Source organism: Zootoca vivipara, chromosome 6 (genome assembly GCF_965207765.1).
Source record: "Zootoca vivipara chromosome 6, rZooViv2.hap1.1, whole genome shotgun sequence".
Lineage (NCBI taxonomy): Eukaryota > Metazoa > Chordata > Lepidosauria > Squamata > Lacertidae > Zootoca > Zootoca vivipara.
In genome coordinates, this window is record NC_142589.1 from 61254359 (window position 1) to 61280458 (window position 26100).

At 44.0% G+C, this 26100-nt stretch overlaps 1 protein-coding gene across 2 annotated transcripts in view; it reads right to left on the minus strand.

The window, feature by feature from the left end:
• Window positions 1-25599, minus strand: part of CRYBG2 (crystallin beta-gamma domain containing 2) — a 62119-nt gene extending 36520 nt beyond the window's left edge. The window contains exons 1-3 of one of the 2 annotated variants that reach the window (XM_035116928.3): window positions 25278-25599; window positions 23139-23226; window positions 13462-14567 (exon numbers count right to left, since the gene is read on the minus strand). In XM_035116928.3, the coding sequence (XP_034972819.3) occupies window positions 13462-14567; window positions 23139-23226; window positions 25278-25462 (1379 nt within the window). In that variant the 5' untranslated portion in view covers window positions 25463-25599. Of the gene's footprint in view, window positions 1-4226; window positions 4378-13461; window positions 14568-23138; window positions 23227-25277 lie in introns of those variants that run through there. The other variant, XM_088672344.1, reaches the window with a different exon arrangement.
• Window positions 25600-26100: the final 501 nt, after the last annotated feature.

Genomic DNA, 26100 nt, shown 5'->3' on the forward strand with positions numbered 1-26100 from the left:
TGAACAGTTCTGGTACTGAAAACAAATTCCTTGGCTCAGATTGTGCTCAGAGGCACCCTGTTCTTTAATTCCAACTGAATGCCTTTGCACCTGTCTCTGGATAGTACCGTAGATATTCAAGGTCTAGAACAAAGCAAAATAGAGCAGACTCTCAACGATCAGGGTTTCTGCAGCATGTCATTGATGTAATAATGCTGCCTTAGTGGACTCATACTGGACCATGCACACATATTATTGTGCTTGATTAGTTGCACTGTGATGCTTCCTCAGAGTAGTTGCATTATCAACCTCTGGTGCACTATAGTGCAACAAAGCAGGACAAAAAATAATTTGGAAGGAGCATTTGTGGTAAAGAAGGTTACAGGATTTCAGGAGGACAGCTATGGGGCATGCACTGACCAGAAACGAAGAAGTATGACTGTCCTAGACCTTTTGCAGGCAAACAGTACTGAAAGCTGCATTGTGTATACCGTACCTGCCCATAATATACCATCATGAGCATGGATAATCTTGGATGCACAAAAAAAGGACATCTAGAGGCCCCAGTGCTGCACACCCAGGCTGGGGGGGCAGCGCAGCACATTTTAATCCTGTGCAATGTTAAGGGGAGAAGTTACTATAGCACAGAGTTGAAGTGAAACGTATACATTTGCATACATGCGGATCCGACCGTCTAAAGCTTCATGATGTTCCCCATCTAGTGCATTTTGCTCCCTCTCCAGCTGTGCCCAAGCTGAGAGCCCTAGAAATCCTGTGTCAGCACTCTGCAGTAACTTTGGGAAAGGGTTGAGATTAGTTCATCTCTGTGGGAGTTGCTGAGTAATTCCTGCTTGATCTATGGATACCTGTGCAATTTGGGAATGATGCGATAATGGGCTTGCCACACTTATTTCCATAATCCTGGTGTGTGGGTGTTTAGCACCTTTTTGATCACTCAAGAAGCATAGTGAAAGCAGGGTAAATATGAAGGTCTTCTCACTCTTCAAAAGCTAATCAGATTTTTAAAAGCTAATCTGTAAAATGCTAATTTGCCCCAGAGTTTCTAAACCAGATGACTTTGGGTCCAACCACCCCTCAGCATTTGCCCCTTGTGCATCCTTTAATTCTCCCTTCTGCATACAACGTTCACAGGAAACAACTGCTGCCCCAAACTTTCTTCCCAATAAATTAAGTTTCCTTATCCTCAGAAAACCCAAAAAAGACATCTGCTCCAGTTTAAAAGCACTCCAGCCAGCTTTCTGTGAACGCCTTTGTCCATTTTTTAAAATTCTATTTAATGCAGGTGTTTTTATGTGGAGTAGCTTATGAAGAGGGGCAGTTGCTTGAAACAGCAAATAGCGGGAAACGGGGAATATGGATGTGGAAGCTCTGGATTAAAATCACATTCAAATATAACCCTGCGGGAAAACCCGAACCCGAACCCTGTGGGAAAACATAACCCTGCAGAGAAACCCTAACCCTAACCCTAACTCGGGGCTCTCTGATCCTAGTCCAACACCCTAACCTCTATCGCACTCTGGCTCTCATTGTACAGAATTCCTTCCTTCCTTTGCATCTGGTCACTCTCTCTCTCTCTCTCTCTCTCTCTCTCTCTCTCTCTCTCTCTCTCTGTGTGTGTGTGTGTGTGTGTGTCTCACCCTTTTTAGGTATACTGAGGCCAGTTAGAATAATAATGCAGTGTACACAGTTTTACTGTCAGATTGCCGTAATCTTAAGGACAGCTTGATGTAGATAAACTAATACCTTGAGCAGGACCAAGAATATCATTTCTTTGATATTCTGCAAGAATTGTGCACATACCTAACACAGCCAACCAGAGTGTCTAGTACCTGATCATCAACCGAGTGTGCACTGCATAGCATGTCGAAATTCAACTTGCAACGGAGTAATGAGTGTCTTAATAAGTCTACTTAATTATTCCCCAAGTGCTTTGGCAGAAGGCAAGGAGGCATGAAGTGCCTTGCCTGAGTTACAAATGACAAATTGCCTGCCAGTTGAGGACAGCACTTCATGCATCAAGAATTATTAGATCCTTGCTCACAAAGGCTTGTGCCAGCATGGATTTATTAGCATTTGAGGTGCCACATCTTTGTTGCCTTCCAGTTGCAAAGTTAACACTTCCAAAGAGTTTGGGCGACTACTTGACTGAACAGCACCTGTAGGCTGATTTCAAAAGATTTTTTCCTGCTTTTTGTTTCCTTACAGGAATATGTTTAAGCCCAAATCTCAACTTAAAATGCAAGATTAACATACAACCCCTTCTCCTTTCTCTGCCATCTTCTCACTGGCAACATGTAGATGGGAAGCTCATTCAAGGCAGAAATCTGTCATTTCTGCTTACGAAACTCTTCAAAGCTTACGTAATATATATACATGGACGAAGCTGCATAAATGTATATATAACAAGAAATCACTAATGAGTTTCACTCAGCAGACACTAGGCTACAGCAAGAACCAAGAGTTTATTACAACTTATTTGTTTTTAATTTATAAGCTGTCTTTCCATATCAAAGGATCCTAAGGATTGCATGGGATAAATATTGCAGCCTAGGACTATTTACCCCTGCAAATGTTATTAGCCTGGTGAGGGAGCATGTCTGTGTGATCCTCTACATTCTGCATGAAAACACATTGAGAGAGGGCACTTGTGGATACTGGTGCACTGTGGGGTACTTTTGGGGGTAGTGGTTCAGGGCCTACATGTATCTGCCTTCCCCAGTTTCAGAACATGCCTGTTCATGTCTGTTCAGAAGGAACAGACATATTGAGGCAGCTACATGGTTCACTGCCAGAGATTCCACTTAGGAAGGGTGGGAGACATCATTCCCCCACAATAACCACTAATGTTTCAGACCACATGTGATTTTTTTCCACAGGATCTGCTCTTATGGGCTCACTGGTTCTATACAATGAGGGATTGTTAGTACATAATATGTGTCATGGAAGACCTTGAGGACAGATCTGTCAGGAACCCAAACAAGAACTTTATTGCCCCTCTGCAACATGAACAAAAGAGAAACACCTGACTCCACAAAGCTAGCAGCCGAGTCCAGCGCCATCTAGTGACTAAACTATATAATGACACTATCCACTTAGTATGCATGCCCATGACATAAAACGTTTTTGCCTCAGCAACAAAAGCAAAAAAATAATAGATGGTAATAATAATAATAATAATAATAATAATAATAATAATAATAATACCCTGCCCATCTGGCTGGGTTTCCCCATCCACTCTGGGTGGCTTCCAACAAAACACTGAAATACAATAATCTATTAAACATTAAAAGGTTCCCTAAACAGGGCTGCCTCAATGGTAATATTGAAGTAGTTATTATAAGGAGGTAAAGAAGTAACTATGACAAATGTTCTCAGATTTGACTACACCTTCATGAAGAGAACAGCTCAGTGGTAGAGCATGAGACTCTTAATCTCAAGGTTGTGGGTTCAAGCCCTACGTTGGGCTAGATGACTCTCATGGTCCCTTCCAACTCTACAATTCAACGATTCCAGGAACCTTCTCTCAGTCTACCTACCTAATAGGAGTGTTGTGAGGATATGATGGGAAGGAAGAACCACATACATTTCCCTGAGCTCTTTGGAAGAAAGGCATACTATATATGTGTAATTTATAAAAAAAATCTTTGTAACACCTCCACAGTCACTGAAAGCCAACTATTCATCTTCATACACTGTTGCCTGCTGCCAGTACAACTCAAAAGTTCAAAAATCAGATACCACAAATAATCTGATTAGATTACAAATGTATGATTAAAAAGCAACAACACTTTGTTCTTTTCATTTATGTTCTTAGTTTTTAAGGTACGCACTCCAGTTATGCTTGCATGTCCCCCTGAGGGTGAAAGGATGGCTTTGCTCTTTTAATTAAAGCTACAATTCCCACGATTTTATCCCGAATCCCTGGGCCATAAAAGCTGGTGCTTGCAGCCTCCCTGTAATAATCTGGATGGCCATTTGAAATCCACGATGTGTTCCCTAGCCCTATTATAAAGAGAAAAGAATGAATCTTCCTTCTCCAAAAGTATATGGTCCTAAGCTGGAAACATGCTGTGATCTTTACTGACCAGTGCAGCAGCTAGTAATTTGCCCTGTGTGAGATTCTACAGTAAATGTGTGTTTACCTTGGAATTCTCTCTGCAAGTGTAATAAATGTGTGATGATATATTGCAGTTAAAAAAGAAGCCGGCAAGAAAGCATCCTCTCACCTTGAGCCACGGCAACAGCACTCAGTCACAACAGCAGCCAGGCATTGTCTAACCTCCATGCAAGGTTTGTGCAAGCAAATCAGGATGAATGGTCCACGAACATTTGCCCTCCTTCTGCTCCAGGGCCTTCATGCCACTCCAGCTGGGCAAGGCAGGGAATGATACCCTGAAGCAGTGGTCAGACCAGGATGCTGCATCTGGGTGCCTGGAGGCCCTGCCCTAGCATAGATACATCAACCTTTGACTGGATTGACCTGCTCAGCCAAAGGGGTTTTTGCTGAGGGCCTCTGTTTATACATATAACAAACAGAGTACATATAACAATCAAAGCCACACAGGGCAAATCTGCCCTCCTCCAGCTCCTCCTCCTCTAGCAGAAATGTAATTTCCATTTCCATTCCAATAATTAACAATAGAAATAGTATAAACATCAGGCCAGCATCAACATGTTAGTAAAGGTAAAGGTACCCCTGACCATTAGGTCCAGTTGCAGACGACTCTGGGGTTGCAGTGCTCATTTCGCTCTATAGGCCGAGGGAGCCGGTGTTTGTCTGCAGACAGCTTCAAGGTCATGTGGCCAGCATGACTAAGCCGCTTCTGGCGAAACAGAACAGCGCACGGAAACGCCGTTTACCTTCCCACCGGAGCGGTACCTATTTATCTACTTGCACTTTTGAACTGCTAAGTTGGCAGGAGCAGGGACCGAACAACAGGAGCTCACCCCATTGCGGGGATTTGAACCGCCGACCTTCTGATTGGCAAGCCCTAGGCTCTGTGGTTTAGACCACAGTGCCACCCGCGTCCCAACATGTTAACCAACCACAAAACTGGGACAGCACCACTGGTGGGGGCAGGGGGAGAAAAAATGTCCAGGAGCTTGAAATAGGATTTATTCCAGGTCCAATTTATTCCAGATGTGTTCCGGACAAATCCTTCCTCGCAATTTTCATCAAGTATGTGGAATACTATCGAGACATTGGGCCTGTAATAAAACTTACTTTAAGCACCTGGGGTTATTTGCTCTTTCCTTTTTCCTAGCATCAGTATTGGGCTTCGTCAGACTCACTGTGTCAACACCTGCCTGCATTTACTCCCCTGTCCCCAAGGACTGAACATTGCGTAGCAGCAATTTAGTTGATGGCTGTCATTTTCTTCCCCCCATAATTTACCACATTGGTTCTGGAAAAAACAAAAGAGCCTCTCAAGAGCTTTGCTTCTCTTTACACTAACCACCATAATAATCAATAATATTTTTTTTTATTTGTACCCCACTCATCTGAATGGGTTGCCCCAGCCACTCTGGATGGCTTTCCTCATATACAAAAAATAATAAAACATTAAACATTAAAAACTTCCCCATGCAGGTCTGCCTTCAGAACTTAATAGGCATGAACTTAATGGGCAGCAGTGACAGCCCCCAAGCCATTCATCCTAAGCCCTTTGGCCATTCTCCTCTGTTGGAGATTATTATAATATTATTTTATTTAATTATATTCCACCTTTTCCCCAGAACCAGGACTCAAGGTAGCTTACAAAAATTAAAACAAACACAGATAAAATAAAAATGCTAAGGTGATAGTTAAACAGTAATCGAACTACAATGGAATTAAAACAATGTATATACCGTACTTTCCCATGTATAACACGCTCCCATGTATTAGACACCTCCTATTTTGGGGGACTAAAAAATAAGAAAATGGGGGAAGATTGAGGTTTTATTTGCGGAGAATGGCACAGAGTTGTTGAGCTTTTTTTAGGGGGAGGGGGTTTGCCAAAAATCACTCACCCGCCTGGCCGATGCTAACACTCGCGCGCATAGCAACAGCCTCCTAATGTCTCTCCCCTCGCCGGGAGAAGCAACCTTTTGCCCGCACAATTGCCGCAGCAACACCCAATCAACAGCACCCCTGGACGCAGACAGCAATAACACACTGCAGACCATCTCCGGCTCACGGCATCAACCAATCCCACGTCACACCTAAGACGACCCATGATTTTAAACAACATTCTTCAGCAAAAAAATCATAGTCTTATACACGGAAAAGTATGGTATGTTAAAACAGAGATAATAAAAAGCACACAGCACTATTTAAAAGCAGCCAGTTCCCAAAGGCCTGCCAGAATAAAACAATCTTCACCTGCTGGCAGAATGGCATGGAGGGAGCCAGTCTAGCCTCATGAGGAAGGGAATTCCAAAGATATCAGAGTTATGTGTGCCACAGGCCTGTCATTCATTCCCTAAGATCACTAGCTGAGTAGCTGCTACCCATGCCCAGTGTTGAAGTAAGATTCAATTGCCTGCCCAGCTGGTTCCTACACATGGCTGCCATCTTGTCCTTTGCAACAGGCACCAAAAGGGCTGTAGCTCAGTGGTAGATCACCTGCTTTCCATACAGAAGTTTCAATCCCCAGCATCTCCAGGTAGGGCTGGGAAAAGACCTCTCTGGACCTCTGGAGAGTCAGTGCCAGTCTGTGTAGACCAGGCACCCCCAAACTCGGTCTTCCAGATGTTTTGGGGCTACAACTCCCATCATCCCTAGCTAGCAGGACCAGTGGTCAGGGATGATGGGAGTTGTAGTCCCAAAACATCTGGAGGACTGAGTTTGGGGATGCCTGGTGTAGACAGAACTGAACTAGATGGACCAATGGCCTGACTCATAAGACAGCTTCCTGTGCTCCTGTACCTGAGGACATTTTGTCCCCTTAAAACTGGAGTGGCTCTGAATAACAAAAAGAAAGTAGGTTCAACACTTGTGGTGTCCCACTGCCATGTCTCACTCTTCACTGGTGTGTAACGTGGCTCAGTAGCACCTCAGCAGTTACTCACAACACCGAAAGCTTATGCCCAACCACATGATAATAACAGAAGGATAATGTTGCCACGGAAAAGCATTTCCACAGGTAAAACCATGGGACAAAACCAGCTTCTTAATGAGCAGCCTTCTGTTTTTCGCCACCAGACTGCGGGAGGCTCAGCCAACATTCACCGTTTAATCAAGAATGTAAGAACGAAAAAAGAATCTCTTACTGCGGCAGGCCAGTGGCTCATCTAGTCCGGCATGCTGTTCTCACAATAGCCAAACAGATAATGGGAAGCCTGAAAGCAGGACCTGAGTGTAACAGTGCTTTCTCTTCCAGCAGTTCCTAGCAACTGGTATTCAGAGGCATACTGCCTCCAACAGTGGAGGAATTGCAAGCATTAAGGCAGGCATAGGCAACCTTGGCTCTCCAGATGTTTTGGAACTACAACTCCCATGATCCCTGACCACTGGCCCTGTTAGCTAGGGATCATGGGAGTTGTAGTTCCAAAACATCTGGAGAGCCAAGGTTGCCTATGCCTGCATTAAGGAATGAGTTGCAGGGACTGTCAGCTTCCCCCCCTGAAATGCTAGCTTATTACATGAGGTGAGTGGTTTATGTGGGGGACATGCGACCTCTAATGCTCCAGAATACTACCATCTCAAAGTCTGCTACTTCATTCTGTTGAATGTGTAACACAGCCCATAGGAATGTGTGAACAATTTGAGTTAAGTCGGTCCATTGGTCCATCTTTCCAGCTCTCCAGGGTCTCAGGAAGAGGTACCGGTAATTCCCAGCACTGTGATATCTGTGAGTTGCAGGAGAAAATTTGACTGACTTGCTTGGTCGAGTCAACTTTTGGACATTTGCTTTGTCTCTGTTACATCATACCTTCCATTTCTGATATTTAGGTGTCAGTGCTGTTGCATATGTAGCCAAAATGGCGCCCCGCCCCGCCCCGCCCCGCCCCCCACGCATGCACACACCACATTCACACAGGAGGGGGTCATCTGGAGCCTCGTGGAGCCCTGAGATTTGCAGAAGTACCAGAAAACAACAACCATTTAAACAAGACGGGAGGGAGGATTCTATCAGAAAGGCCCTGTGAGAACTGAACATGCTCAATGGACACAGAAAACTGACGGACTATGGCGATGGTATTTGTGGATAATTGGGGGGGGGGGAAATGAATGCCATATCCTGCAAAAGGTCATATCTGGCTGGTTGGAACGCTGAACAGGAGCAGTCCACACTGCAACATTTTGTTGCAGATCCCATTTGTACCAATAGTCTAAAATATGGAATGAGGGACATAAGAACTGGAACAATTAAAGCACTAATATATACTAAGCTTTTTTTTAAAAAAAAATGAAGTAGGTTCCTAGTCCTTAAGGTTTAACACCCAAGGGTGCTATGTTCTGAATAGTTAGTGCCTGCTTAGTTCTGTATCTTATTTATGCCCTAATCTTTTCTTACAAAAAGGATATACTATGATTCTGAAGACTTGGGGCTAGAAATACGGAAGCTCTGTGAGCTGGCTGGGAGGCGGTGAGGGGGGGGGGGAAACATGGCCACTGAGAGTTTGGCACCTGCTAAATGAAGTCTATGCCAATTACGCACAAACAAAATATGCCATAGGGCCAACAGACTTCCGGTTGCTGTCTCCTATTTCATATGGCCTTTGGCATCAGACAAGTTGCCCAACCACGTTTCAAAATCAGGCTGATTGCAGGTTTGCGGATACTGAAGTGCTAGTGAAGTGGAAAAATCAATAGGTGATATGGAAACAGTAGGGAGAAATAACATCTCCCATCTATAATGGGAGCACTATAATGGTGCTCTTCACAAACTATGGATAAAGTGTATGGATAATGTTGTAATATAGGTCAGTTGTAATAAATAAGGCACCGGACTTACTAGTTACATCCAGGTGGAGTCAGGCATTTCCTGTGTCTGATCTGCTCTCATTCAACAGAGGCACTTAAGTTCTTGTTTAGCTTCCTGACTGTTATGTCCTCAACGCCTTCCATGACATTCAGAACATTGCAGGGGATGCTGGAGAAATGTTCTCGTGCTTACATGCAGACCCCATCAGTACTAGACATTCAGAGCAGTAATTGTACTACTTTAAACAGTCATGGCTTCTCCCAAAGAATCCTGGGAGCTGTAGTTTGTTACAGGAGCTGAGCATTGTTAGGAGACCTCTATTCCCCTCACAGAGCTACAATTCCCAGAGTGCTGTATCTATTGGTCCTTCTTCCCAAGAAACTCTGGGAATTGTGGCTCTCTAAGCAGAAAAGGGGCCTCCTAACAACACATAACACCCTTAACAAACTATAGTTCCCAGGTTTATTTCGAAGAAGCTATGACGCAGATGGCGCTGTGGTCTAAACCACTGAGCCTAGGGCTTGCCGATCAGAAGGTCGGTGGTTCAAATCCCCGTGATGGGGTGAGCTCCTGTTGCTCAGTCCCAGCTCCTGCCAACCTAGCAGTTCGAAAGAACGTCAAAGTGCAAGTAGATAAATAGGTACTGCTCCAGCGGGAAGGTAAACGGTGTTTCCGTGCTCTGTTCTGGTTTTGCCAGAAGCGACTTAGTCATGCTGGCCACATGACCCAGAAAAACTGTCTGCAGACAAACGTCAGCTCCCTCGGCCAGTAAAGTGAGATGAGCGCCGTAACCCCAGAGTCGTTCACGACTGGACTTAACTGTCAGGGTCCTTTACCTTTACCTTTAATGACTTTTCAAAGTGGTATGATACAGCTTTAAATGTATAGTGCAGATGAGGCCTCAGCTCATAGAAGGCCCTTGTCGTGACCTTTCAAGCCTCGCCACTGTTTTGCATGAACTGAGTGTGTTAAGCTGGAATACCCCCAGCCAACACTGTTCTGTGGGTGGATAAGGTAAGGAAAGATTAGCAGTAGCTGTCAAGGCATCCTCCTAGGAAGCTTCTCTGCTGTGAAGCTCCCAGTAAGCTTCAGAGGAGTCCCCAAACTCCACAGGGCACAGTTTGAAAACCACCGTTTTAGCAAATACTTCCATGGCCTTGGGGAATGCTAGCAGAAAACGTGGCCCATGAATTTCTGCATCCCATTTCCGTGGTCTCTGGTACCTATTTCTGTCCCTGTTTGCAAGCAATGTTACAATGCCCTACTCTGCCATGCAATGAAGCCCATGTTAATCTGCTTTTACATATACAAATAACTAGTGTGTGAGAAAGTACAGGCATTAATATTTAGCGGGGTTGGGTGTGAGCAGTGAATAGAATGCCAAGAACCTGCTGAATAGGAAGGGCATCCGTTGCAATCAGGGACGTTTTCAATGTGTTAACTGTGCCATCCTAAATATATCATAGGATCACTGAGGCACGGGGGCCATTTAGACTACCCCCCCTTTTTTTGCAAAGCTAAACCCATTCAATAATACAAAGCTCCCTTATACCAAGGTGTCCCATTTGCCCATAAAGCTCAGTTCTGACAACACTGACTGGCAGTGGCTCCCCAAGGTACCAGGCAGGAGATTTACCTAGCATTACCTGAACCAGGGACCGTCTGCATGCAGTCTTTCCACGATCTAGGAACTTAGATTGTCACCCTGAAAGCCGATTGTCATTATACTCATTCACACCGCTTTGGAGCATTTTGGGCCAAAAAGCAGCTTGTGATCTAATGCAAGCAAAATAAAGGAACTGACCAGAGGGCACCATAAGTACACAGAGAATGGAAGGCAGCATTATATTGTGTACTCATGAGGCAACATATGTGTGTTGGCATATAAGTAGTATTTCACAGTGGGGTTCCCCTTGCTGTGTGTCATGATGGTGGGGGTGGGGAATAATCAGATATTCTGATATTATTGGCACCTCCATGATGCTTGCATGCACGCGCATGCACGCGCACGCACACACACATTACATAATGACCAAAAAAAAGGGAACAAAGCATTCCATTTTGTTCTGTGGATGTAGTGGGTCAGACTAAGACAGAGGAGACCAAGGTTGAAATCACCACTGAGGGCTCATTTAGACTTCCTTTTGTGGCACATTTCTAGGCACAGGTCTGCGCTTTAAAACGCCAACTCTGAGCCCTTTTCATTTTTTGCCCTAGTGCTTTAAAGGTCAGTGTGGATGAGCCCTTGACTATGAAGCTCACCTGCAGGAGGGATGGGGGAGAAATTTGATTCAGCTCACCATTTAAAGACAAATCTATCGTAAATTGTTGCAGAAATATGGAGAACTGAATTTAAGAATGGGAAACTGAGAACTGAAACTGGCAATTCCTTCCAACCCTTCTGGCCAGTCAATCTCAGCCTAATCTACTTCAAAGGGTTCCTGAGACAGTAAAACAGGAGGGGGGAAACCATGAACCTTGAGCTTTTTGGAGGATGCAAATCTAGTAAAGAACAAACTTTGAAGTGTTTGTTTAAGGCACACTTTGAAGCGTTACTTAAATTATAACATGTGTGACACGTTTTAAAATTAATATATAATATAGTTCACTTGAAGTGTCCTAGCCACTGCAAACAAACACAGCGACCTGGAATGGGTGAACAAACATCATCCCACAGCAATGTTAATCATGCTAGCAAAATCTAGGGCATGCTTTCTGGTTGTCATCTATGCATATACTGTATTCAAGGCACTCCAGGTTCCAAGTAAAGGCAGTGATGCTAAGGAGCTGCAATGGTAGCCTTTAGGGTCAGCTCCTGAATGTTGCTCTTGTGCAGGTGGGATAGGCAGCTTCCTATGCCCCTATCAGGTGGTCCGTAGGGTGGCACTGGGAGAAGGCACCAGAAGACACCTTGTCCCGGGTCTCCTCAAGCTGATTAACTGACTTCTGGTGGAGTAAGCTGGGGAAATGACCTACACCACACACACAAACACACTTTTCAACTGGTTGCTACATCTCAGAGTCTGTAGTCAGGACAGGTGACCCTGACTTTATTAGATGTTTGTCGTGTGAGAAAGGGGTCCTTATTTCAGACTATATTTCTTGCCCATCTTTCTCTAAAAGCAAAGACCCAAGGCAAAGCCTTTACTCTTTTTTTTTGGAATGTTTGAGCTGGAGTGCACCTAAGGAAATATTCGGTTTTAACTGATTTTAATATTGCACTATATTTTATATTGTTGTAAATTACCCAATTGGCTTTAGTGCTCCTGTAAAGGTTATTCAGAAATACGTGTTTCCCCATGCATGCTGTTCACATCTCCTGCCGGGTGTATGACAAATGCTTGCTAATGGGTAAAACTCTTTTAAAGAGCAGGGCCATGTTCTCCTGAAAAAGGAGAATGTATCTTCGCTTTTCACCATGCTTTACTTTCCAGTTACTTTGTAGGCAGAGGGAGCAATAAAGATGGTGAAAGACTATAACAAAATAATTGCTTTTGTGAATCTGACTGGAGTCAGGACACTGAACTGATGTAAGTATTTACGTTTTAAGTGATTAACAGTGCAATCCTATACAGAACATGTCTTCTCAAAACAAGTCCCATACATTTCAATGGGGCTTCCTTCGAGGGTAGCAGGTGGATAGGATTGCAACCTGAAGTTAAATAAATTCACATATTGTGAAGCCAACTTTTCATTGTGGGTGCCTTGCCAAGCTACTTCAGGAAGTGTGAAATAATTAATTTTTATTCCTTAAGTGATAACTTAATACACAGAAATCCTGTCTTTTTTTCATTTACATTCCCAAATTAATGTAATTGGGCTTCTTTGAGAGGAAGGATGGAATAGAAATTTAATAGTAACAATAATTTCCAGAAACAAAACAGCCTCACAAGTAGTAGCATACCCTTATTTTGCAGACCTGTTGTTTCAAATTTGCCCCAGTGACTATAATCCTAAACAGTTACAAGAAAGCAAGCCTCAATGAACTCAGTGGGACTTACTTCTGAGTAAATGTGTGTGGGACTGTGCCACACACCTGCATTGGACTTCCCTGCTGATGAAAACCTTCGAAAGAGGAAGCCTTCCTCACCATTTTAAACACAATTCTTTTTCTTTCCCTCTTCAGTTGCGTGGTACAGAAATCCCCTGGATGACGGCATTACTTAAGCCTTCAGTCAGATGAGGGTGGAAGCCCAAGGACGGAGGTCAGTGAGGATCTAAGCCTTGAATCCTGCTCATTCCTCTCCATGACCCTGAACTTTGCTGTCTAGACCATCAAACAAGAGACAAGTTAACAGCACCTTTCTCCGACCCCCCTAAGTTCCTGCCCCCATGCAGTGTGCGCCAAAGACTCCTCTCTCTCTCTCTCTCTCAAACACAAAACTTCCCACTTGCATTGCTGCAGAGCAAAGCATGCAGGGGAAAGAACAGACACTCTGGCTCCCTTTCTCTCTGCCAAGACATGTCTCTCAAGCTATTCTCAGCAGCTCAGAGCTGGCTGGCACACCTGTTGTGGTGTGAGGCTTCCCAAACCTGTTCCCCCACGTACCTGTTGGCTGGGGATCTGACTGCTACGATGTTTGTCTCTTTCGCCAGCACACCATCCTCTGAGTGCAGTCGATCAGTTTCACTCCGGTCTGCCTCACCCACTCCTGGGCTGGCCTCCGATCCCCACTGCAGCGTTGCTGGGCTCCCAGTGGCAAGAGTAAGGATTGGCCCGCACACCTTACAGGTTCCCACCCCAAGCAGCCCTCTGCAGTTTTGGAATTCCTCACTCGCTGACAGCTGGGTAGCTGGTCTGGCTGGTTCCTGGTGACGTCGCTCCTTTCTTTTCTCTAACTCAGCAACCCCCAGAGAAAGTGTTTCCTCCCCAGATGGGTGACACGACAGGCTTCTTTCACCACAACTGAATGTGGGTTCTGCTTCAGCCCTCTCCACCTCCTTGGTCATTGTAATCATTATCTCATAGCGGATCTTTGGGGCATTCTTGCCCAGGCTGAATTTAATGGCCGAGGCAGAGTCTGCTACCTCCAGAGGCTGATCAACAGGTAGGCTTGCAGTGGCCGTCTTAGCATCCTCTGCACCACTGACGTGCTCAGAGACGGACTCTCCGAGGCCACTGCTGAAGCTCAGGTTCTCCATCTGTTCTGTAACAACAGGGTGGGACATCCCCATGGTCAAATACCCTTCAAATTCACTTTCAGCCCACTCTGAGGCAGGCTTGGGGGCCTTGCTGGTTTCCTCCCCCTTCATTTCGGGAGCCGCTGGGCAGCACAGAGAAGAATTACTGATGGAGAAAGTCCCTTCCCAAGAGCTTCCATCTCCCCAACAAAGCAAAGAGTCAAAGGATGTGGAGGGTTCTGGGCTGGTCCCTAGAGAGTGTGTTTCACTTAGCCTAGATGAAGGCTCAGGTCTCTCCTGCTTTTCAGGCTGATTTTCAGCAGGATAAACATCAGCCCTGCTCCTCATATCCATGTCACTGCCAACAGCTGGTCTCTGAAGCCGCCCCATTGACCAAGGATCACTTGCCAGGTGCCCAGGGTGCTGAGAGAGTTCAAGATGGCTACTCCGTCGCTTGTGCCAAGTGAGGTTCCCAAACTTGCGCAGGAGGCCATTCCTCCACAAATCAGGTTCCGAATAACTGAGAGCCTGGGCCTGCAGGATGGAAAAAGAAACTTTGAGAAGACAGAGACTATGAAAGGGGGGTGGGACAGAAACCCTGTATATGCAACAGTTGAACAAGATTATATACGTTTGGGTTGCCTGCAGCTTTGCAAATACATCCACAATCATAAGTAGCTTGTATAATATTTTACTAGCTTTCATCCCTGAATTTGTCAGTGTTATTAACTTTTGGCTTAAAAGGGAAGAAAGCCCAGCAGTTTTACAGCTTTCCAGCATGATTACCTGGAGGTACGGTAATTTTTTGAACCATAGGCGACTAGGCATAATGTATTTTTACAAACTTTGTGGCATGTTATTTGCTGAATGGAAATGCTTGTTTAAAAAGTATGAGTTTTGCAGTCTTTATTGAAACAATGCATACATAAAGACATAATGCAATAATAGATACCAGCATTAACTGCCCCTTCCATAAATCCCAGATGTAGAATCAATATGAATAAACACTGAGCCAAAATCATTGAATCAAAATTTCCAACTATAATAAATATTTTGCCTTATACTTGTCTAACTTAGACTAACCTTATCCATCAATCAAACAAAAGATGGGAACTAGTTATCCACAAATTATTTTTATGCTATTAATGAAAATATTTCTACCCTGCCCTTCAGCGCAAATTCTCAAGGCGGCACATTATAACAAGTTTATGAACAACAAGATGAGCTTTTCAAACTACTAAAAGCCATTAAGGGCGAGATGGTTGGACAGTGTTCTCGAAGCTACCAACATGAGTTTGATCAAACTGCGGGAGGCAGTGCAAGACAGGAGTGCCTGGCGTGTTATGGTCCATGGGGTCACGAAGAGTTGGACACGACTAAACGACTAAACCACAACAACAAAAGCCATTAAAAGTCAATCAAAAACATAAACTTTGGCACGAGGTAAAAAGATAATGGAAGAAAGTTCCAAACCTGGGGTGCCACCACCAGAAAAGCCCTGTCTCTGGTAACTACTTAGCTCACCTTAGAGTGGGATGGAGGACTCAGAGCTGGGCCCCTGGTGATTATCTTAGACATGGTTGGATCCTCTGACTGGATCCATCAGCTGATGCATGGGGAGCTCAGTCCTGCTTGGTCACTATATTCCTCCATATTCATTGGCTAATTTTGACAGATGGGTGGGATTATCCTCCTATTAATCACCTGACATTGATATGAAGTCAGATTTTGACAGGTGGTCCTGCACTCCTGCCAACTTTGGCCTGTGGGGTGGGAGAAGTTAAAAGATTTGGCCCACCAGGCCAAAGAAGTTCCCCACCTCTGCTGTAGTAGATTCTGTTTTCTGTGGAATGTTCTGCCCAGGAAGGCCTGCCTGGTGCTAACTTTGTGGCCATTTTGGCACCAGGGAAATATGCTTTTGTTTTCCCAGCACCAAAGACTGAGTGTTCTTACACTGTTTTTAATTATGCTTATGTATTTTTATTGCTATATTTTAGTCTTCTTGTAAATTGCTTCAGGACCTTTTTGTTGTGGGAAATTATTCATCAGTTCAATAAACCTAACCTAACAAACAGCCATTAACTCTAATTCTAGCTTTGCTGTTCTGCAAATGCCCTGAACAGCGATGGCCGAGATATTTTCCTGCCTGGGGAGATGGACAATACTGCACTCCTCTTTCTATAAACAAAAGGCAAGCAGGCTGGCAGTCAAATCTTACTACAATACTGATGACAAGACAGCATCTTCCATTGGGCCTGAGGAAGGCAGGTTCAGGAGACACAGGGAAGGCCGCATGACACTCACAACTCTCTCTCCAAAATGTTGGCACTGTCTCAGTATCCTGGCAGCTGCAACCCACAGCAGCTGCTTCACTCTGCCTAATGGGAAGCAAACATTTGCCGGCCCCTGGGAGAGGATTTTAAATTGCAGAGTAGACCCTTAGGGCAGTTTTATACAGTCAGCTGTATTTAGGGATGTCAGAGAATTCCATCGGAAATGGGAGCAGAAATTGCCACAATTTGCATGTTTGTCCAGCTTCAGGATGGAATGTGAGTGGCATTCTCTATTTTATTTTATTTTTATTTTTAGTCTACAAATATTATGTAAATAACTATGATTTCTGCATTGTTTTTTGACATTTTCCCTCCATTGAAATAATTACATTTGTTTTGGTCATAGCAGAATAGCAGTTAGCTAGATGGACAAGGTAGGTTTTGGCGGAATAGAAACAGCACTGACTGTGAAGAACACAAGATGCAATGGAAAGTCCTGCCTCCTTACATTCCTAGCTGGGGAGGGGAATTCCGGGACTAAGTAGTCTGCAGTCAAAAGAGGGGCAACCTTTGGACATTGACCTGTAGGAATCCTAATATAGGAAGTCCCCTTTTTGTTCCAAGAAACCTCATAATTCTGTACTGAAATAAAATCAATAAAATGTATGCTGCTAAAAACAACAACCCAACAACAACAACTTGCTAATTAGTAATCAAAAGTTTTTTAAAAAATCTACTCAAACCCTACGCCACCTGAAAATTAAGACAATTGTCTGGAATTATAATGTTGTTTTCTGAATTACTACCATTCCCTCCTCTCTTCTCATATCCTTCCTTCCGTTCCTTTTCCTATCTTGCTTCAGTCTATTTTCTTTCTCTTTGTTGTTAATTGCTTTTTTCATTTAGAAATGAAAATTAAAATAATTACAAAAAAAACCCATGCTTTTGTAAGTATGACCCTCTATTCAGAAGCTTCATTTACCTTTTAAGGGAGATTTGGTCGCAAGAACAGAAAAACAGGGCAGGAGGGCTGCATGGGAAAGCGAAAAGGAGGGTGAGACAAGCCACCATGCCAGGCATAGTAGTCCCACCTCTTGCTGCCTTTACCAATACACTGCTCGCTTATTTTCAAGTCTTCAGTTCACAGGCATGAGGACTAGCCACATAGCTTTTGGAATTTCAATTTAGCATTGAGATTCTCAAGAATCCAAATTCTTTGTATTCAACAAGCCTAATTATACTGGAGTATCTTTGTCTCCCCAAACCAGATTTTCTGGAGGCAGGTCCTAAGTCCTGTAGCCAACTGTTGACTATTGTAGTGATACTGATTAGGCACATAACAGCAGTGCGGTTTGTGTCCTTAATGTAATCCTCTCTATCCCCCTTGACATACCAGCTAGTGGGTGGTTCCACTTGTATCAGCTGAACCCTGCTGGGATTTGGGCCCTGCCCTCCCTCACAGCAAATCTCCAACTGCTACAAAACAGCCCAAGGGTGCTCCACCCAGAGGAGCTGCTGATGTAGCAGGAAATCACTAGATAATAAGCAGCCAAATGTGCACATTCCACACACACCTTTGGAGATTACAGCTGCCACCCAAACATGTCTCCACCTCCATGTACTGTAGGTAAAGCAAGCTGGCCTCTAGAGATGGCTGTGATTGAAACAGGGGTGATTCACCCTACGATCTTCAAAGGAAGCACTGGAGAAGACACCATCTCCTTCTTGCTAGACCCACAGCTAGCAGAGAGAGAGAGAGAGAGAGAGAGAGAGAGAGAGAGAGAGAGACCTAGAAGGCTTGGCCAAAAGAACAACTTCCTCCTAGTAGTTCAAGATGTATTTTGTGCTGGGGAAGCATCACAGATTCGTGGGTCTAGAGCAGGCCCTTTAAAATCAATGCATGCGACTAACTTGAGTTCATTGGATCTACACTGAGCAGAACTTAGCTGGATATAACTCCCAAGAACCTGCCTTCCAAATCAGATCATAGGTCTACGTAGCTCAGTATTGTCTTCACTGACTGGTAAGGTTTCAGAATGGAGCTGTTCCCAGTCCAACATGGAGATGCCAGGGCTTAAACCAGGAACTTTCTGCATGCCAAGCATGTGTTCTACTAGTAAGCTATGTGGCAAGATCTCATTTAGCTCAGATGAATCTCTTCTGGGTGGACATCTCTGGCTTCAGGGAACGTAAGGGAAGTACTTGGGATTTTTTGCAGCTTACACATTTCCTTTTCTAAACTGTGTAGGTAATGGAAGGGGAGAGGAAACACCAGAGATGTATTTGCTCGCTGGATGTGCTCAAAGCTTCAAGTGAGTTGCTTTGTTCTGCCCCTGGGTGAATTAGTTTGTGGCTCGCCCTTCTGCTTGCTCCCAGTGGAGCATGCCATCATTTCCTGAGAACTCAGAGGCTTCAAGGTACCTCTCCGCCCCAACAGGTTCCTGTACCGGTTGACAGTGACAGTGCCACAAACATGCCAAGGAGAAACTTTTCTTCTGAGTAATTTGAGTGTCACATTAAATTAATAGGACAAAATATCCTACCTTCCAGGCCTGTTTATACCCATCAAGAACCCTGGGACATCTAGGCATTGGGAATTTACCTTTGTGCAGTAGGATAGTTAATACACATGTTCATACGCAAGCCAGAGTTCAAGGGCCCACTCCATCCAGGCTAGAATGCCAGGAGGGTTTGAAGAAGCAAGGCTGGTGAGAGGTGCAGCCTGGGAAGAGGGGGTGTGGTTGGGGGAGAGTATGGCCAGAGAAAAAGGTCCTGAAGGTTCCCCACTCCTAATTTAATAAATCTCCAGAAGGGGAGAATCCTTGTTCCTCTTACACCAGATAACATTGTTTCCCTCCCTTCTCTTAGTGGAATAACATTTTATATATAGTATCATGCAAACTGGAGTGTGTGCAACAAAGGACTTTACCAGAACTGCAGGACTCTTACCAAGATATAAAGCAGCTGCACTTCTAGGTTATACTTAGTAACTTATCTTTTTGTGCTCCCTTCCCTACAAATGCTTGTGAAAAACTTTGGTTCTTGTGGCTCAGTTTGTACAATCTACACACATGCCCCAGATTTGTATTTTATTTTGGCCTTCTCCTATCTGACAGCTAACTTCCCTTGGTTATTCAACATGCTGTTTTTTTGTCGCCTTAGGATTTTTTCCTTAAATATATTTCTATACTTCTACAAATCCAAAAGCTTTTCTAAGCTTGCTAATACCTTGCTCTTGATTATCAGAATTGGCTATAATTCTATTGAGCTGTCGGCACTCACCCACTTATGGTAAGTCCGCTATTAAAATGAGTGGTGTCATATCTCTGTTTTGAAGGTGTCTCAGAATGACTATTTCTTAACCAAAGCTGTTAGCAATTAAGGTAAGCAAAATGAACTCTGCAAAAGCCAAATCTATAAATAATACTTCACTCAAAGGTAAGCAAGATCTGCTTTGCAAGAGCTGATCTGCTCCATTGAACAAGTCCAAGAAGGATGCTAGATCAGAAAACATTGCATGAACACAGGCTACATAAAGGTTAAGCAAGACAAGCTTTGCAAGTCTTCTGCTGCAGGGTGCTGGAGATTAAAACATGTAATCAAAGTCTTCAAATGGCAAAATAAATTACAAGTGGGATCTGCAACAAAATGTTGCAGTGTATGATTCTGCTTCTTCTAGTTTCCAGTCTCCATTCCATTTCCCTTCCCTGGTTTTCTGTTTTTACACACACACACCCCAACAACAGTCAGTATTATGTGTCCATTGAGCATGTTCAATCCTCACTAGACTGCCTCCCCACACCCTTTGATATTTTTCCTTACAGTTTTTTTGTACTTCACCTAACCCCAAGCTTGCTGGTGTGGTGCTCTTTTGGCCTGAACATTGGAGACACAGGGAATGATCTTTAATGTTTTTACTGAAGTGACTGTTTGTGTGAACATGATTTGAGGCATGATTTGAGAATCAGGGTTCCACTCCAATGTCGATTCGCTGGTCTTAATTCATGCTTTAAATTATGTTCGCAGTCTGCTTGGTTGGACAGGCATTGTATAATTTTATGAATATATGAATGAATGAATGAATGAATGAATGAATGAATGAATGAAGTACATGGTGAAAGAGACGGGATACTTCATATTAACACACCCTTTAATCACTCTGATTCTGAGTACAAAAAACAGTTGAAGTGTGCTAAGTAAGGAGGGATAACATGGCACAAGGTGTTTCCAGACTGCTGCTGTTTTCAGGTGAGACTCAATCCCATACTGGCAAATCCAGGTTGCACGACTGAGCTGATTTTGGAGCTCTTGCACAACAAACCCACTTCTCCCGCAAAAGTGGGCTTTCTAAAAGTGATGGGGAAATGAATTGGAAAGGGTGGGGAGTTAACACTTGCTTTGGCACAATGTCCCCCCCCCCCAAAAAAATCACAATGATTGCTTGTTGAAGAGCCAATGTTGTCTAATCTCCATGCAAACCAATTGGGATGAAAGCTCAATAAACGGGACACCTGGAAGTGCCCACGCTTACTGAAAGGAACTGTATTGCAAAAGGCACAAGCCCATGCAGTTGTGCTTTGCTTCCAGCAGAGGGCACCCTTATCTTTGGGGAAAAGAAGCTGTATGTACCTTGACATAATAAAGTAGGGCTTGAACCCATGACCCTAAGATTAAGTCTCATGGCTCTACAAAATGAGATATCTTGTTGGCTATTATTGCTCTTTCTGTGCTATTGTTTTGATTGTGAATACTGGTGCTTGTTTTAAAACGCTTTCAGTATATTTTTCACACTGCTTTGGAAAGGTATTTTCTATTTTGATAGGTGGCCTAGAAGCATTTTCAATAAATAAACAGCCATCCTATATATATATATATATATTCAGAGCAACACAACACCTATATACATATGTATGCTCAGAAGTAAGCCTGATCAAATTCAGTGGGACTCTCAGGTGATTGTGTATCATATTATTAAAAGCAAAATTAAATAAATACAAGTTAAAGAGAGCTACCTATCAATTGCTTAACTAAATTTTGACTTATTGATCATATGAGTTTAACTGATTTAATCAATGAAATCTGCATGGATTAGGAATGAAGCAGTTGTTCTGGTAGAAAATATATTTCCCTGTTTCACGCATGTGTCACAGCAAGCATTAGCTCAGAGGAGCCTTTCCTTGATGCTGAGTCGATTTTACCCTTCTGACTTTGCATCTTGTTTGTATTGATTGCAATTTTGTTTTTTAAAAATGGATGTTTTATGTTTTTAACTTGAAAACTTCCTTGAGGACAGAAAGCAGGATAGACATTTTAAAAATAAATGAATGAATAAATAAATAATGCCTTTCTGTGTGAGTAGGATGCATGTGTCTTTTCTAAGAAGATGCTTATCACACATAGATGTGTAATTATTTGCCTTAAAAATAATTAACCATTATTTAGAAAATCTGATACTTAGGGGGAGCATATTAAAAAATCAAAGGATTTTTAATCGATCTAAATCAGGCATCCCCAAATTTCGGCCCTCCAGATGTTTTGGATTACAATTCCCATCTTCCCCGACCACTGGTCCTGCTAGCTAGGGATCATGGGAGTTGTAGGCCAAAACATCTGGAGGGACACAGTTTGGGGATGCCTGATCTAAATGATTGTGGGGCTACCTTTGAAGGTGACCCAGAAACTACAACTACCGGTAATCCAGAATGCGGCAGCCAGACTGGTGACTGGGAGCGGCCGCTGAGACCATAGAACACCGGTCCTGAAAGACCTACATTGGCTCCCAGTACGTTTCTGAGCACAATTCAAAGTGTTCGTGCTGACCTTTAAAGCCCTAAACAGCCTCGGCCCAGTATACCTGAAGGAGCGTCTCCACCCCCATCGTTCTGCCCGGACACTGAGGTCCAGCGCCGAGGGCCATCTGGCGGCTCCCTCACTACGAGAAGCAAAGCTACAGGGAACCAGGCAGAGGGCCTTCTCGGTAGTGGCACCCGCCCTGTGGAACACCCTCCCATCAGATGTCAAAGAGAAAAACAGCTACCAGATTTTTAGAAGACATCTGAAGGCAGCCCTGTTAAGGGAGGCTTTTAATGTGTGACATTTTAATGTATTTTAATCTTTGTTGGAAGCCGCCCAGAGTGGCTGGGGAAACCCAGCCAGATGGGTGGGGTACAAATATATTATTATTATTATTATTATTATTATTATTATTATTATTATTAATTACCGGTATTACTCAACTAAGGTGCGATCTTGTGGTCCTTTGGCAGGCATGAATGAGTGAATCTCCCTCTCTCTCCTTGGGAAAGGGAGCTTTGCCGCCATTGCTGCTTCACCATTTTTGTCCAATGGCAGTAACAGTAAAGAAGGGATCTTATTCCAGGTATGCTTGAGGGAGATTGAGGGAAGCTTTGGATTCACTGGATCCTGTTTCCCTGACACACCCTTGGAAAAGGGTTGGGGAACAAAGTATACAAGCCCCTGTTTTTAATTGGTTCGTGGGTTTCAGCCATGTTTTACCTATAATTTTATTTCTGCACTGCTTGGAGATTTTTATGATCAAGTGCTTTATAAGTTTTCTAAATAAACAAACAAACCAGAATAGAGCACTTTTCCCACTTGTAATTCCCAGGAACTGGAATACAGAGGCATACCGCCTCCGACATTAGAGGTAGTAGCTATGGATATCCTCCATGAATTTATCTAAGCCTTCCAGGTTGAGAACCATCGCAACATGTCTGCTCAGAAGTAAGTCCCACTGGGTTTGCACTCCTCACAACCTCTCCTGCCCCATAGAAGGCCCTTCCACAGGTTCTTTGACAGCAGTGGGGCTCACCTTCGATGCCGGCTTCTGTGACCTACTGCAATTAGGGGGCTCCATAACATGCTTCACTTGCACTGAGCTTACATCCTTCTCACTTGCCCTGGAATGAAATCGAGAAAGAAGGATTGGAGCTAGAAGGGAGGTACACAAGAGGCCACAAAGGCCAAATGTCTCTCAGCCAAATAATTGCTTCTGCTTCCCCTTTTCATTGAGCACTTGCCCATCCCAGCCACTCCCTATATGAGGGGTGGAGAGCTTTTTACAGCCCAAGGGCTGCATGCCCTTTTGGGGGAAGGTGTTTCCTGAATTGTGACCCCCCTCACTCATGCTTTGCTGTTCTTAACTATCATATCGCATGTCGTTGCTGCCACCAGCAAGAAAGGTAATATTTTCTTATATTTGGTCCTTCAAAATATTGTCAACAGGTGAGGGCTCAGGTAGTGGATGCTCTGAGCTGAGAGGAAGTGAGGGCAAAACTAGAATCTGATGCTAATTGTTCATTGAAAGATGATCTCTACTGAGCTCCTTGGGATGACTCAGCTGTGGCCTGTTTCCTGAAACAGCTCCTGTTGAAATGCAAACAGAGCAGAGGACGGGAGCATATCAGCAAGCTGCAGAGTGGAGAGGAAGGATTGCTGAGGGCTCCTGGACAAATCTCCAATGTCCTTTTTGTTGCCGATTATGACCCAAACATCTGTTTGTAAAAAAAAATTTAAATGCTGGCATTCAGGTGCACCTGTCATATGTGCTTTACTGGATAGCTCACTTAGTAGAGCATGAGACTTTTGATTTTAGGGTTGTGAGTTCAAGCCCCACGTTGGGCAAAAGATTCCAGCATTGCAGGGGTTGGACTAGAATACTAGATGACCCTCGTGGTCCCTTCCACTCTATGATTCTGTCACTGATATGCAGCTGTTCCCTGCAAAATCTCTGTACAGGACGCTGACTTATGTCAAATCAGACTATTGGTTCATCTAGCACAGGTATTGTTTGCAATGACTAGCAATCATTCTCCGTGGTTTGGGGCAGGAATTTCCCCCTACCCTTACTAGAGATGCTGAACTTGGGACCTTTTGCATGCAAAAGATGTGTTCTGCACAGGGCTGTCCCAATACAGGCAGCCCTGTTTAGGGAACCTTTTAATGCTTAATAGATTATTGTATTTTAATGTTTTGTTGGAAGCCACCCAGAGTGGCTGGGGAAACCCAGCCAGATGGGCGGGCTATAAATATTATTATTATCATTATTACTACTACTATTACATTTTCCAGAGGACAAACACATTCCATATACAGAAGCAAGCTAGTTTAATGGAGCCAGGACATCCCATGTTGCATACATACCTCTGTTCTTCAAAAGAGAATTGCCTGGAGAAGGCACAGTCAGGGGTCTACTATCACTGGTCCCCAATATTTGCTGTGTGAGGCCATTTCCTCACTTTGCCTAATAGTAGAGCCACTTCTGGCTCTTCTGCTGAGCCACGGTCTCTCCCCAGTTCTAAAATTATGCATGCTCCCCCAACACAGGAATGTGTAGATAACTTCAAAAACACATCTGAGCACCAAATTGTACACATTTGTAAAATGAAAAAAAAAAACAAAAAAACCCCCTTACACTACTGTATATGAATAAGTACGTGGTCTATATCCTGACAAAGGTCTAAAGGTGAATTTTTACATCTGCACTTGTAACCTGCATCACAGCTCTCCTTTGAAAATTGCATTTACAGTAACTGAATTTCATAATGCAACTCTCCAACCAATGTTTACAAAAATATGGGGGAGGGGGAAGCATGCATAAAAATGCATAATTTATTAAATTTTTAGATTTATATACCACCCTTCATCATAAGATCTCGGGGCGGTTCACAGAATATTTGTGAAAATTACATATAAAAATGCAATATATTAGGGGGAACTGCTTGCAAAAATGTGTAATTAGCCAAAACTGCATACAAAGAACATTGCACTAAAATATGAATTTTCACAAGATGCTTATAATAATGATAATCTCAGATTCATGTGGAAATGTGGAAAACTGAATTTAAGACTGGGGGGGAGAGAAATTAAATTAACGCACGTTGACAGATTCCACACCCCCATCCTTACTCCTGACCCAGGGACACTTCCATGCCTATCCTAGTACACTCACCCTTCCGAGGTTCTCTTCTTCCGAGACCTCATCCTCCGTTTCCCTCTGCCGCCTTCATCTCTCGCTCCTGCCAACCTGGGATCCGCATCTTCATTTTCCCGCCTCTGCTGCAGCTCCTTCAAGCTCAACTCACTCCTTGAGAAGAAGCGAGAAAGCCGCCTCTTCAGACCCTCTTTCTTTGCCATGGTGGCAAACGGTCTGGGGAGAGACGGCTCCCGAGTCCTGACCTCCAGGCCTGAGGGAAATGAACTGCTAGAGGAGGACGGGCTGAGGCTGCCGCTACACCCTGCCTGCAAGCGAAGGCCAGGCTGGTGGCTTTCTCTGTAGCCAGAAGCGCTTTGCTTTTCCACCTTCACACTGCCTCAGCCTGAGGAGGCGGCCCACCTGTTGGGGAGGATCCGGGTGTGGAAGGCGTGACACCTGCTGACAGATCCAGGCGTGCCACTTTGGGAGCAAAGCCAACAGCAGCCTCCGAGGCCTATGCTGGAGAGGGGAGCGGTTTTAAGTTCCCGGCCGATATTTCTCCAACTTGGGCAGTGTTCACCTTGTCAGGAGCAGCCTAGAGACAAATGTGCCGTTCAGAGCCCCAAAGGAAAGGTGGGGAAGGACTAGTCCTGAGGAATTTGAGAGGTGGCGGCTGAGGGATTAGGTCATAATAAGGTTCCAGCAACGGCAGCCGAGAGTAAACAAAGCAGCCACTGGTAACTTATTGAGGAAAAGCTACCGGTTATTTTATGGGCTCAAGAGGAAGGTGCTGGTCTTAACCTTTAAAGCCCTTAATGCAGCCTTTGCCAACCTGGTGCTCTCTGGAAGTTTTGAACTA